Source organism: Chiloscyllium plagiosum, chromosome 2 (genome assembly GCF_004010195.1).
Source record: "Chiloscyllium plagiosum isolate BGI_BamShark_2017 chromosome 2, ASM401019v2, whole genome shotgun sequence".
NCBI lineage: Eukaryota > Metazoa > Chordata > Chondrichthyes > Orectolobiformes > Hemiscylliidae > Chiloscyllium > Chiloscyllium plagiosum.
In genome coordinates, this window is record NC_057711.1 from 51,141,990 (window position 1) to 51,156,199 (window position 14,210).

The 14,210-nt window shown below is 40.2% G+C and overlaps 1 protein-coding gene across 1 annotated transcript in view; it reads right to left on the bottom strand.

Moving 5' to 3' along the window:
• The window catches only part of kiaa0825 (KIAA0825 ortholog), a 403,994-nt gene that overhangs the window by 373,398 nt on the left and 16,386 nt on the right, over window positions 1-14,210 (bottom strand). Inside the window, exons 3-4 of the mRNA XM_043709384.1 lie at window positions 5,391-5,559; window positions 1,103-1,766 (exon numbers count right to left, since the gene is read on the bottom strand). Coding sequence (XP_043565319.1) covers window positions 1,103-1,766; window positions 5,391-5,559 — 833 coding nt within the window. The remainder of the gene's footprint in view (window positions 1-1,102; window positions 1,767-5,390; window positions 5,560-14,210) is intronic.

The window sequence follows — 14,210 nt, forward strand, 5'->3', positions numbered from 1 at the left end:
ATTGGCTCTGCAATCTCCTCCCTTGCTTGTCAGAGAATCCTAGGATAAATGCCATCAGGCCCAGGGGACTTATCTATTTTCACCTTTTCCAGGATTTCCAACACCTCTTCTCTACATACCTCAAAGCCATCCATTCTACTTATTTGTGTCTCAGTATTCACTATTTGAGCAATAGGGAGAGGTTGAATTGACTGGGGCGGCTTTTCCTGGAGTGTCGGAGCCTGAGGAGTGACCTTGAAAATGTTTGTAAAATCATGAGGTGCATGACAGGATAAACAGACAAGGTCTTTTCCCTGGGATCGGAGAGTGCAAAACAAGAGAACTAGATTTAGGGTACAAGGCAAAAAAATTAAAAGCGACCCAAGGTGTAACATTTTCACCATTAACTATATAAATCCTGCCCTGATTTGCCTTTCCAAAATGTAGCACCTCACAGTTATCTAAATTAAATTTCTTCTTCCACTCCTCAGCCCATTGGCCCAAATGATCAAGATCCCATTGCACTTTGAAGTAGCCTTCTTTGCTGTCCATGACACCTCCAACTTTGGTGTCATCTGCACAATTACTAACTATACCTTCTATGTTCACATCCAAATCATTTATATGAATGACAAAAAGTCATGGACCCAGCATGATCCTTCTGGCATACCAGTGGTCTGACCTCATCAATCCTCTTCGTTACTTCTTTAAAAAACTCAATCAAGTTTTTGAGACATGATTTTCTGTGCACAAAGCCATGCTGACTATCCCTAATCAGTCCTTGCCTTTCCAAATGCAAAGATAAAAGTTTTCAAAAATAAAAGAAAAAGGGCACAAATCCTTTGATCAACAAGAGAACACTGACGTGGTTTAAAATCTCATTCAAAGATGACACTTCAATATGGTAGCACCCCCTGACTAGTAGTCCACTGTCAACTTGCAACACGTGTTCAAGTCCAGGAGCACAGCTCGAACACAGATCCTTCTGATTCGTAAGTGACAGTACTACCACTGAGCCAAGGCTGGCAATATGGCAAACACTAATTTGGATAAACAAATATGTATATGACAAAACATATTAAAATTATTCTGAATAAAATAAATAGTAAAGGAAGGCACTGACCCACAGACTGTACTGCTCCTTTGTTTAAGCTTTTGCTTGTCTTCTCCAAATTTTGGATATTTTTCCTCAGCTGTTGCTCACAAAGGTTTTCAATAATGAGATTGAGTTCATCTGTAATATTCTGTAAGTATGCATTATTGATAAATTTCAGTACTTTAGAATCCTCCACAAGTGTATGTAAAGCATACATATCTTGTCTCAGCATCGTACACATCGCAGGAATCACGTTTTCAAACCCATGAGCCACTTTGTCGAAACTGATCTCATCAGTGTTGGTCAAAACATTATTCTTCAGCATATTTTGTATAGATTTGCACTGGATACTTTGATATTTGGTTAGAACTTCAGATTCCGGGTACAAAAATAGGAGTTGCTGAAGACATTGTGCTTTGAATTGAATATTTGGAAGGACATCATTTATTTCTTGACAATTTTGAAGTTTATCCACTAAGAACCTACGCAGATGTAACCTCACGTCATCCCACATAGACAATGCATCAAGAGAGTCATTGAAGTCAACAGCATGAACTGAAGTACTGGAAGGAACATGAAATGAAGCTCCACATGAATTCAATGGAAACACAACACCACACTCAGTAGAGAGATCCAGGAGTAGCTGCAACACCTTTTCTTCTGAGCCTTCTTCTGTCTTCAGAAAGTGAAGCTTTCAGTAAAGAAAATAAGAGACGAGAAAAAATAATCATGGATAACTGTAGAACTGACATCAGTAGCAACCAGTTATTGTTTATTCTCAAAATACATAATAATATCAGAAGTAATCCAAAACAGATGCTGCACCCCCAACAAATTGAAGAATATTATTGAGTATAATGAGAATATATGTTGTACAATGGTTTTAAAATTCTTCTTCAGCTATGAATCCACAATTGATTTCCAGCAAAAAGTAATCAGTATATTTTGTATTATTTAATCTCTTGGTATTTTGACATAATATTCGCACTCTTGATAATAAAGATGCCATGGACTTTGGAGAAAGCAATTGACACAAGGGTCTTGATTTCTTTTGTGCACTTTTAAAAATATTATTTCATGGAATGTGGACATTGCTTCATCAACTAGCATTTACTGTCCATACCTCATTGCTCCTAAGAAGGTGGTGACAAGTCAGACATTTCTTCATATTTCTGATTGCATTAAGACAGTACAATCAATCAGTCACCCAATTACATTTTATATTTTCTCATCCCTTTTTTCCCTCTGGTTTTTCTGTACACAAGACTTGGAATGAGTAAATATGGGTTCACTGTGTTCCTCTCACATATACACAGATTTAGCTGAGCTTTCCTCAGATATTTCTATTCTACAGCAGAATGCTGGATTTCACTCAGTGTCAGCACAATATTACACTGGTGAATCATAAGCATACCATGTCTCTTATTTCTTTGTCTAATATGCAAAGTATATGTTGATAAATTTGCTGGCCACAAAAGCATCAAGGCCTGGATTCTCAAAATGATGGAAAATGGGTGACAAGCTCAGAAACTGGAAGTCCCAACTCGAAACAAGGCACTTCCTAGTTTCGAATGCCAGATGGTTCACCTTTCGCATATGAGTGTTTCATGGAGGCATCTGCCCAACTGAACTAGCAGCTGCCACTCTCAGGTCAGATTTTGGTAGCCTAAGAGCATGAAACCCAGAGGGTACAGAATAGACCTGGTAAGAGCAGTTCTAAACTATCAAACTTCTTTGGATACTCAAGATACCCCTTTGGATATGGTCCAGAGGCATCTTTGGGGAGGTCAGGTTCTCTTTCAAGGTACAGGGACAAATAAGCATAAAACTGAATTTTCACCCTCATAGAGGCATGGATGAACCCTGCAGATACATACATTTGCACCACTGGCCACTTCCGGGTCATTTTTCTCGAGGTGAGATTGAGGAAGGAACATCTCCAAAAAACAGTCAATTAAGAGGAAATCATTGGAGTGGATAAAGAGTGGAGCTGGAAGAAGCACAGGTCAAGCAGCATCAGAGGAAGTGGGAAGTCGACGTTTCAGGACAGAACCTTTCATCAAGACTGGGAGAAGGGAAGGAGGCTGTGAAATAAATACAGGGACAGAGGGTGGGGCTGGGCAAATGGTCAGTGGAATTGTGATAAGTGGACACAGATGGGAGGCAGTTGTGATTGGTCAGTGGAAAGAGTAGAGCGAATAGGTGGGAAGGAAGTTGGACAGGTAGGGTCAAGTTAAGGGGACAGGATGGAGGAGGCTGTACTTCGTATGAGCTGGGGAGATTTGGAAGCTGGTGAATTCTAAGTTAAGGCCATATGGTTGAAAGCTCCCGAGGCAGAAGATGAGGTGCTCTTCCTCCAGTTTGCATGTGGCCTTGAGTTGATGGTGGAGGTGACTCAGGACAGACATGTTAACAGGGAAGTGAGAGGGGGAGTTGAAATGGATGGCGACTGGAAGGTGGTGTTGATTGGAGTGTACAAACCATAAATGTTCCCTGAACCAGTCTCGGAGTTTGCGCTCGGTGTCTCCAATGTGGAAGAGACTACGTCGGGAGCAACGAATGCAATAAGTCAGGTTGGAAAAAATCTCTGCTGATCTTGGAATGATTCTTTGCGGCCTTGGATACATGTGGGGTGGGGAGGGAAGAGGAGGAGCATGTTTTGCACCTCCTGCAACTGCAGGAGAAGGGTCCAGGTGTGGTTGGTGGGGAGAGGGGTCGTGGTGGGAATGGTCCCTGCAAAAAGCTGATCGGGATGAAGAGGTAAATATCATTTTGGCGTTGGGGTTGGGCGGGGGGGCAGGGGGGTCAGACTACAAGTGGCAGAAGTGTTGAAGGATGATGTGTTGGACTTAGAGATTAATGGGGTGGCATGTGATGACCAGGGAGTCTCTTCCCTTGTTGTGATTGAGGGAGGTTTTCTTTGAGGGCAGAGGTGCAGAAAACAAAGGAAATGCGATTGAGGGCGTTGTTTGATCATGGGGGAGGAGAAATTTTGGTGGTTTAAGTTGGAGGACATCTGGGGTATCCTGGAGTCAAATTGCTCATCCTGGAAGCAGATACAGTGGAGGCAAAGGATTTGGGAGTATGGGATCACATATTTGTGTGGGGGTGGGGGGAGGAGGAGGTGTAATCGAGGTAGCTGTGGAAATCAGTGATTTTGTAATAGATGTCGCCACTCAGTTGGTTTTGGATGTAGGTTTACTCGCTGAGCTGGAAGGTTCATTTCCAGATGTAGCTAACATCTTCAGTGGATCTTACTAGTATCCTTACATACAGATGAGGAAGGACACCACTTTGACTCGGCCAGCACATCCATCTTAGGACAAGCCAAACAAAGACACGCACGAGAATTCCTAGAAGCGTGGTATTCCAACCGGAACTCTATCAACATAAACAGAGTTCAATCCCATCTACCACCCCCTGAGAAAAGGAAAATGAAGTGAGACTTCACCACAGTAAATAGCGTCACCACAGGAAATGATATCACCAACCCAAAGAAACTCAAACATATAAACAAGAAGCAGGAATTATCAGCAGTGCTTCGTCTGAGGCCCACTGAAGATGTTACCTAGTAGGGTGACGATATGTCTGGAAACAAACCTTTCAACTCAGCAAGCAAACCTACATCCAAAACCTCAACCTGAGCTACAAATCTTCTCAAAACTCACTCAGTTGGTTGCCGGAGATGGAGACGGAGAAATGCAGGAAGGGGAGAAAGGTGTCAGAAATGGTCCAGGTGAATTTGAAGTTGGGTGGAAGGTCTGGATGAAGTGGAAGCATGTAGCAGAGGAAAGGTGGGGCATGGTGCCAGTGTAACTACGGAAGAGGGAATTGTCCATGTACCCATAAAGAGGGAGGCACAGTTCAGATATGGGTACCCATGGCAAACCCTCCGGTTTGTTGGAAGTGGGAGGATTGAAAGAAAAAGCTGTTATGGGTGAGGATCAGTTCCGCCAGGTGGTTGACAGTGTCAGTGGAGTGGGACTGGTTGGTCTGCAGGAGAGGGAGAGACAAAGGGCCTTGAGGTGGGGAGTTCCTGGCCTAAAGGGGATTGTCCTGGACAACAGTGTTGAGGTAAGAGGAGTTGAGTTCAGTGGGGAAGGAGCAGGCAGAGACAGTCAGTCAACCGGGGCAATCAGGTTATGAATTTTGGGGAGAAGATAGGGGGAGTTAAGGTGAGGACAGTCCCACTACTACAGCTATTATGGGACAGGGGCAGAGCGGGTAACAGAGTGCTGGCCGCCACATAATATTAATTTTCAAGAAAACCTTTCCACTTCGTTTGAACATTTAAAAAACAGTAAATCTTATTTACCAGTGCTTTAAGAAAGTTTGTCAGCTGATCACATGGAGTGGTGAATGGTTTAACACAGGACATATTGTAATTGCTTAACCACTGTAAGCTGTCACCAGTGTGCTGTAGTTTTCCTCCCATACATAGCTTAGTAAGATCTGATTGCAGCTCCTTCATAATCTGCTCAATACTGAAAAACAAGAGTGGAGAACTATAAGGAACAAATCAAATGAAACATTTTTATAAACCAAGGCTATGCAAAAGGAACAACAATGTTAACACCTTGGGCAAGCAATAAAATTGTGTTTTGATCCTTTCATAAAGAAAATATAGATGATGGAGGTCATTTGCCTCAAGTTTACCCTTTCATCTATGATTATCCCAATCACAGTATTAAATAAACTGTTGATTAGATCTACCATTTCAAATTACACTGTACTAGTTGGAAATAATTCCAGCTACCTGCTAAGTTTTGTATTTGCACTTCTTTTCACATAAGACTTTTTACAAATGTGTAATTATCTATTTCTTGCCATCCTTGCTACAACTTGAAAAAGGTGCTACAAATTAAACTTTGCTATTCAATTTAGTATTCTGAAACTGGAAGATACATAGATGATAATTAGCCCATTTCAATGAATGCCAAAACAGACTGCTAAAATTCAGTACGAACTTCTGATAAAACCCACTCAATCCCAGGAATCGCAGTACTGCCCTCTTTGCTAATGGTATGGGAAATGCCCCGATAGGCTTTGTTTTCACATCCCGTGGGGGCCATCTGTCTATGTCCAATGACATGGCCCAGGATTGTGACTTGGGTTCTTGTGAACTCACTCCTCGCCAGGTTTATCACCAAACCCACTTCCTGAAGTCGATTTAACAATTCTGATAGATGCTGCAAATGTTCCTACCACATGTCTAGCCAACTCATTGCTCTCATTAATCTTACCCTAAACTTTGACACGTAATCCAAAAATGTGGTGTCTGAGCTCTGACTCACCAACTTCTCCTTAATTAATTTCAGTGGTCCGCTCACCTGAGGCTCAAAACCTAATGCAAACAGACTGAACTTGGAAGTTTCCTTTGGAACATCCCTAAATGCAAAAGTACAAATGCCATTCCTTTATCTCAACCCTCTGGATAGTATGGACTATAAGCCCTCAACATAGTCTTTAAAGTTTGTCGCTACTGTTCTAATGTTTCCTGCTATCCTGGAAGGTGTACAGTGGAATTGAATTGTTTATTCGTAAGCTATCCATAACTTCTTTGAATAACTTTAATGTAAAACTTGACCCTTGATCCAATTGTATCTATGGGTTGTCCATATCGAATTAAAAAAAAGTAAATCTTCTATAATACTTTTTGCTGCGATACTGCTTAATGGAATTTTTTAGATTAGATTAGATTACTTACAGTATGGAAACAGGCCCTTCAGCCCAACAAGTCACACCGACCCGCCGAAGCGCAACCCACCCAGACCCATTCCCCTACATTTACCCCTTACCTAACACTACGGGCAATTTAGCATGGCCACTTCACCTAACCTGCACATTTTTGGATTATGGGAGGAAACCGGAGCACCCGGAGGAAACCCACGCAGACACGGGGCGAATGAGCAAACTCCACACAGAGAGTCGCCAGAGGCGGGAATTGAACCCAGGTCTCTGGCGCTGTGAGGCGGCAGTGCTAACTGCTGTGCCACCGTGCCGCCCATAATCTCATAGACACATTCATTTTGATCAACAAATACTGATTCCCACTTTTTTTTTGTTTTAGGTGCAGGTCTAACGCAATCATTTAAAACTTTTACAAAAGGTTCCTCAAATGCGGGAATGTGTGAGAAAGGTGTTGGTTTTATCACTGCCTGAGGTTTTCGACTTACCTGACACATATGAAATGTCTGGCAAAATTCAACATCCTTATGCAGTCCAGGCCAATAAAAGGAATTTGGCTTGAGTTTTATTTACTCCCAAATGACCTCTTACTGGTAATTCACGTGCCAACTGCAACACCTTTTTATAACCCACCGGTAATACAACTTGATGAACTTCTGCCGATTTCTCATCCACTTGAATATGTGATGTTCTCCATTTCTTCATCAAGATGTCATTTTTCAGATAGCAACATTCTGGGATATACTCAAATTCTTCCGTGTATGCTTTTTGATATAACTGTTTTAATTTTTCATCTTTCTATTGTAATTCGGCTAATTTCTCTGAACTACAAACATCCACTTTGTACTCCACCTGTTCTGGTTTTCTTCTTAGCCATTTGATCAAATGCACTCCAACTTCCTCAACTTTATTCTTCGATATTTCCTCTTCCTCAACCTGTGGCTTTTGCAACCTTGTTGCCACACAGTCAGGAAAAATACCAGGACATGCTTTCTGTAATACATCAGTTGCCTGATTTTCAACTGACTTTTTTCAACTCACTCCCACCTGTGATTTAGTTATACCATTACCAAGGTAAAACTGGATTCCTAAAACTGAGAATTTCTCCGTTAGCCATACCACCACTTCATCACTTTTCACCGAAGTCTCCAATCTCACTTTATAGTATGGAGACTTCTCGTCTCACCATGAATACCACATATTACCGCATTTTCTGGCAATATTCTTTCTAAATTACATATCTCCCCATCTCTCATCATCAAAGACTGACTTGCTCCCATGTCTCTTAAGATTTTAATTTAATTACCTATTCCTCCTGGCATACATGAGTGAACTTTACCTTCATAACTATGTTCTTTAAAGAGATCTGGCACTTTCTTCTCAATCAACCCTTGATCAGTCGTACATTATTTTGCAACGTTTTATCTTCCATTGTGCTTTCCTTTACCACTTCAACAAATCTCACTGGCTTCACAGTGTTTTTTCTAAACCATCTTTACTATGACTTCATGTGGCCCACTTTACTGCAATGAAAATACCTGAGCTTTTTTTACTTCTCTTCCCCCTCATGGGTTTCTTTTTTGCCCTGCAGTAAATTATCTGAAATGAAATCTCCTTTTCCCTTACCATCTGAGGATTTCTCTTTTCCCCAACTTCTAACACTCACAAACTAAAATTGATTTTTGAACCAAATCATGATCATCTGCTATTTCCGCTGCTAATTTTGCAGGTTAAACTCTCTGAACTTCCACACGAGTTCTCACTACTTCAGGAAGTGAATTTTTGAACTCCTCCAAAATAACAGTCTCTCTAAGAGCGTCATATGTTTAAATTATTTTCAATATCCTTATCTACCTATTAAAATTACTTTGTTTAATTCTTTCAAACTCAATATACATTTGACTAGGGTCCCTCCTTAGATTCTCGGAAGTGTTGTCTATAGGCGTCTGTTACTAGCTCACATGCACTTAAAATGGCTTTCTTCACCTGATTATATTTCCCAGATACCTCTTCTGATACTCATTCAAATATCTTTTTGACTCTACCTACTGAGTTTGAATCAAAAATACCCTCATGATCGTTGGCCATTTCATGTGTTTCGCCATTTTCGAAAATGAAAAAGGCTTCTCCAACCTTCTCATCACACGAAGGTAACGCTTGTTTAAACAGATCCCCACCAGGCCTCTGGTTATGATGTGTTTGCTTGTCATCATTATTCTCCTCACTAAGCCGACCTTCTACCTTTGCTTCTGCCCTTTTCAGTCAACTTTCCTGTCCAATTGCCAACTTCCATTGCTTCTTTCTGCTTTTCTTCTCTCTCTTTCTCCTTTCTTCTGGTAGGGCTACTCTTTTCATTTTTGTTTTCCTTTCCTTGAGCTATTCTCTCTTTCTGTTGTTCCTCTGCCTTAAATCGTAATTCAAACTGTTTAAATGTACTTTTCATGCTTAAGCTCCTCCATTTTCAATTGAATTTTAACCACTTCCAAAGATTACGATGGCATTTCTGGCAACTGTAAATGCTGCATGATTGCCACAACTATTTCCTCTTTTCTCACAGACTCAGGCAACTCAAACTTCAGCCTGTCTGCAAATTTGGAAAGCTTTGCCTTGCTCACTTTCTCTAAAACGCCTGAAGTTATTTCTTTCATCCCATGAAACCCTTACTGCCTGAAAGAGCCATTATTACACAAGGCCCACCCTGGTTAAACCAACTGAATTCAACAGCTGAAATAAAAGACCCTAACACTCACCAGTCCTTGTCTTTGAGTCCAATAATCCTAAAATCCAATCTGGATTAGAGATTTTGATCCTGTGAAGAGATCCAGTTTGTTAAGGACCAGATCAGAAGGTTGCCGAGACTCTAATTTCGCATTTCAAAGGTAAATCTAAAGTGCTGTGTTCCAGATGCAATTCAATTGGTCAAACTATTCCATGTTAAGCACATTGATTTAAACACTCTAATTAAAATACAACAAAAAGAAAGAAGAACTGAAAAAAATGCTATAAATCACAGTTGGTCAGGCAATATCCATGGAGAGCAAGCTAACATTTCAATTCTAGATAACTCTTCATCAGAGCTCCTAAAAGAAAGAGGAACTTGGAATAACTTAACTCTCTTGGAGAACATAGAATAGAATAGTAGATTATATTACCACTGAACAATAACTATTCCAATATAGTAACATCCCATAAACACGTTCTTGGCAAAAGGCAAATTCAGAAAAACAGCACTGTCTCACATTTAAATCCAGCAGCCCAGAGAAAAACCGCCGAGAAAACTTGGGGAGTGCAGCAGCCAGGAGAGATTACTGCTTTCTGACCCTGCTGAGACACTAGCAACCGTTGCTGAAGAAACTAAAAATTCTGGTTCTATGAGAGCTTGACCCCACCCATTCAGGCTGCTTCTATTGCTCTAACTCTTAAAACAAAAACCAAGGCCTCACAAGATGCTTACTCTGTGGTTTTGGTAGACTGCTCTGTATCTTTGTCTTAAAACCTCACTTAGAGTCATAGAGATGTACAGCACGGAAACAGACCTTTCAGTCCAACCTTTCCATGCTGACCAGATATCCCAACCCAATCTAGTCCAACCTGCCAGCACCCAGCCCATATCCCTCCAAACCCTTCCGATTCATATATTCATCCAAATGTCTTTTAAATGTTGCAACTGTACTAGCCTCCACCACATCCTCTGGCAGCTCATTCCATATACGTACCACCCTCTGTGTGAAAAAGTTGCCCCTTAGGTCTCTTTTATATCTTTTCCCTCTCACCCTAAACCTATGCCCTCTAGTTCTGGACTCCGCCCCCACCCCAGGGAAAAGACTTTGTCTATTTATCCTATCCATGCCCCTCATAATTCTGTAAACCTCTATAAGGTCACCCTTCAGCCTCTGATGCTCCAGGGAAACAGTCCCAGCCTGTTCAGCCTCTCCCTATGTCTTAAATCCTCCAACCCTGGCAACATCCTTGTAAATCTTTTCTGAACTCTCTCAAGTTTCACAACATCCTTCCAATAGGAGGGAGACCAGAATTGCATGCAATATTCCAACAGTGGTCTCACCAATGTCTTGTACAGCTGCAACATGACCTCCCAACTCCTGTACTCAATACTCTGACCAATAAAGGAAAGCATATCAAAAGCCTTCTTCACTATCCTATCTACCTGCGATATCTACCTCACTTCAAAAGAACCAGGACCAAATAACCTCTTAAAGCCACAGCATCATCACATCATCACAATGTAGAGTTGCATTTGGGGCAAAGGGGATCTAACGTCATCTAAGGTCAAGTTGGAAATACAGATCACAGTTCAGCATATCAATAGATTGTTTTAAGCTAATTACGTGATCATTTTAATTCCATATTTCACATCCAATGCCTGGCAGCCAATATGATAAGGATAGGAACATTGGACATAGAACCAAATTACCTACTCTTACACCTAAAAGCAGTTCCACCATTCAACAAGTTCAAGGTTGATATGGGTGCAACTTAATTCCACGTTTTTGCCTCATAATCCCTTATCTGTCAGAAACCTAACTCGGCACTGAAAAAATTGAATAAATGTACCAGCCTCTACTGTTGCTGCAAAACACCACATTCCTCATAAGAACAACTCTCAGAGAAAATAAATTTTCGTCATCTGTCTGAAAGGTTCTTACTAAATTCAGAGCATTATAGAGTTATGCAGCATGGAAACTGACCCTTCAGTCCAACTCATCCATGCCAAACAGATATCCTAACTGATCTAGTCCTATTTGCTAGCTTTTGGCCCAGATCTCTCAAATCCTTCCTATCCATATGCCCATCAGATGCCTTTCAATATTGTAATTGAACTAGCCTACATCACTTCCTCTGGCAGCTTGTTTCATCCACAAAACTAACTTCTTCCTGGGATTTGACCTATCAAGACCACTTAGGATCTTATATGTGTTTTCGTAAGATTATCTTCAGCTCTTCTGAACTCCAACTGGGATTAGGCTCAAGCTAATCAACCCTTCTTCCTAACATCATCCCAGGAATGAGAATCTTTTCTAACCTGTTTCCAGGAGGAGATCAAAACTATACTTAACACTCCAGATTGGTCTCACCAAGGCCTAGACAGCTGCAACAAAATTTCCTTATTTTTATATTTATTCCAGTGGCAACAAATTACAGGTCATTCTGGTATTAGGCACATTTCATTAACTCGAATTTGCTGTAATGCGACTGATTAACTGTGGACACAGTTTCTAAAGTGCAAACTTTAAAATGTGTGTTGGCTGTAATATGATTACATCGCCAACACTTTACGGACTGTTTTTAAAGTGCGATTTTTCTGTAATGTGGGGTTGTGCAAGAACACAACCATTGCGTATAAAAAGAACTATATGTAGAGCATTTAATTTGCCTTCCTATTCACTTCCTTTACCTGTACACATACACGTTACAATTCATATACCAGGACTCCAAGATCATTTTGAACCTCATTTCGCTGTTCTACATTTCCTGCCAAAGCGAACAAGTTCACACTTTCCCACAGCATTATCAAACTACCAGATTTTTGCTAATTCACTTATCCTGTCTCTATCCCTTTTTGGAATCTCTGTCTCTGCCTGATAATTTGTTTTCATGTCTAACTTGCTGTCAGCAGCAAATTTGGTCCCTTCATCCGTGCCATTTATAAGTACTGCAAATAGGTGAGGCCTAACACTGATCTCCTTGAGACGGTGTCTCAGTATTGACTCTGATGTGCTGCTTGGAAACAATAATAATCTGATTTAATGTTTGGAGTTATTTTTGAAAATATTGATCATGTTTTACGAACGTTTCTTTTCACTATTTTAACCCATCCATTAAACTAACAGGTAATAAAGTATCACAATTGCTCACAAGTTGTCTACTACAATACCAATATATAAATAAAACTCCAAAGTAGCTCATGATTTTTGTTGCTTTTACTTCTTAAGTCAGTTATTGAATTCATTGATAATGTTTGATTTAAAAAGATCATTTTCTCATAATGCCAATTTCCATTCACCCTTATAATCGTAAAAACATAGAGAAATAAACATGAAATACCTAATCATATAGTTTAATTAAAAACAGCTAGGATCAAAATAGTAACTAAGATGCAAAACAAAATCAATTGGACAAGTACTGAAAAGTACTTCGACAAATGGGCTGGATAAAATACCAACTAAAATTGGGAAGAAGGATTTTAAAAGGAGCTTAATAAGGTAAAATTTAAATACACTGAAATTGATACTTCAACAGAATCAAAGACCCTTTTCTGAAATCTGAATAGATAAAATGAAAACAAAACCACACCGCTTGTGGCCCAATTAGTCACACAGAGGTACAGCCATTGAGCGACTTTTGTCACTGTGTGGGTGAGGCACATGATTTCACAGATCCCCCAGCTTTTCAAATTCTTTGTCAAAAGGTTTTCATTGTATGCAGCCTCAAATCTCTAATTAGAAAATATATAATGAATTTCATGAGGAAGTCAGATTCAAGTAAATCTTAAACTATAGAATCTACATACTAGCTACAGACCTAAGTCAACTTTACAAAATCAGCAGTTTCAGTAATTTGTTTCCAATACTGAGAAGAGAATTTGACAGCTAAACTTCAAAGGACCATACCTGTTAAATGTAGCAGCAGAAACTTAACTTTGAGCTTAGGTCCTTTGCTTCACAAACATAGTTGGAATTTGCATGAATTAATTTTATTTTATTGACATCTCAGCAGATATTGTCTTATTCTTGAGAAAAGATGATGCACAAACTTTCCAAAGTTTTGTTTTTAACAACTATTTTATTCAGAATACGTCATAATGCACAAGAAAAATGTTTGAGCAGTTCTTCCAACCGAAGTCGACTGAGTTACATATCTAACTCTAGTAATAACTATTTGAGAGCGACTATAGTTGCCTTGAAAGTGTTAATCGTCAACCTGCAGAGTTTATCAACTGAAAAGACTTCCACTCCATTCAATTATGCGATCATCCACATCAAATTCTGGATGTCTGAGCCACAAACCTAGGAGCAACCATGATTCTTGAATGTCAGAAAACTTGCCTCTTTCCAAGGTTCTTGAGCCATATAGGAGTCTTTTCTAAACTGCTTCTAATAGGAGACCAAAACAATATACAACACTCCAGGTGTGTTCTCTCCAAGGCCTGGACATATAGGAATGGCCACTGTGACACGTGTTCACTCTTCCAAACACGGCTTGTGATACCTTTACAATACCGTCAGAATGACAGACTATTAAAATAAGTTGTTCATACTTTTACAAGGGCCATAATGAAACAGACTCTGGATTAGTGGTGCTGGAAGAGCACAGCAGTTCAGGCAACATCCAAGGAGCAGCGAAATCGACGTTTCGGGCAAAAGCCCTTCATCAGGAATAAAGGCGGTGAGCCTGAAGCGTGGAGAGATAAGCTAGAGGAGGGTGGAGG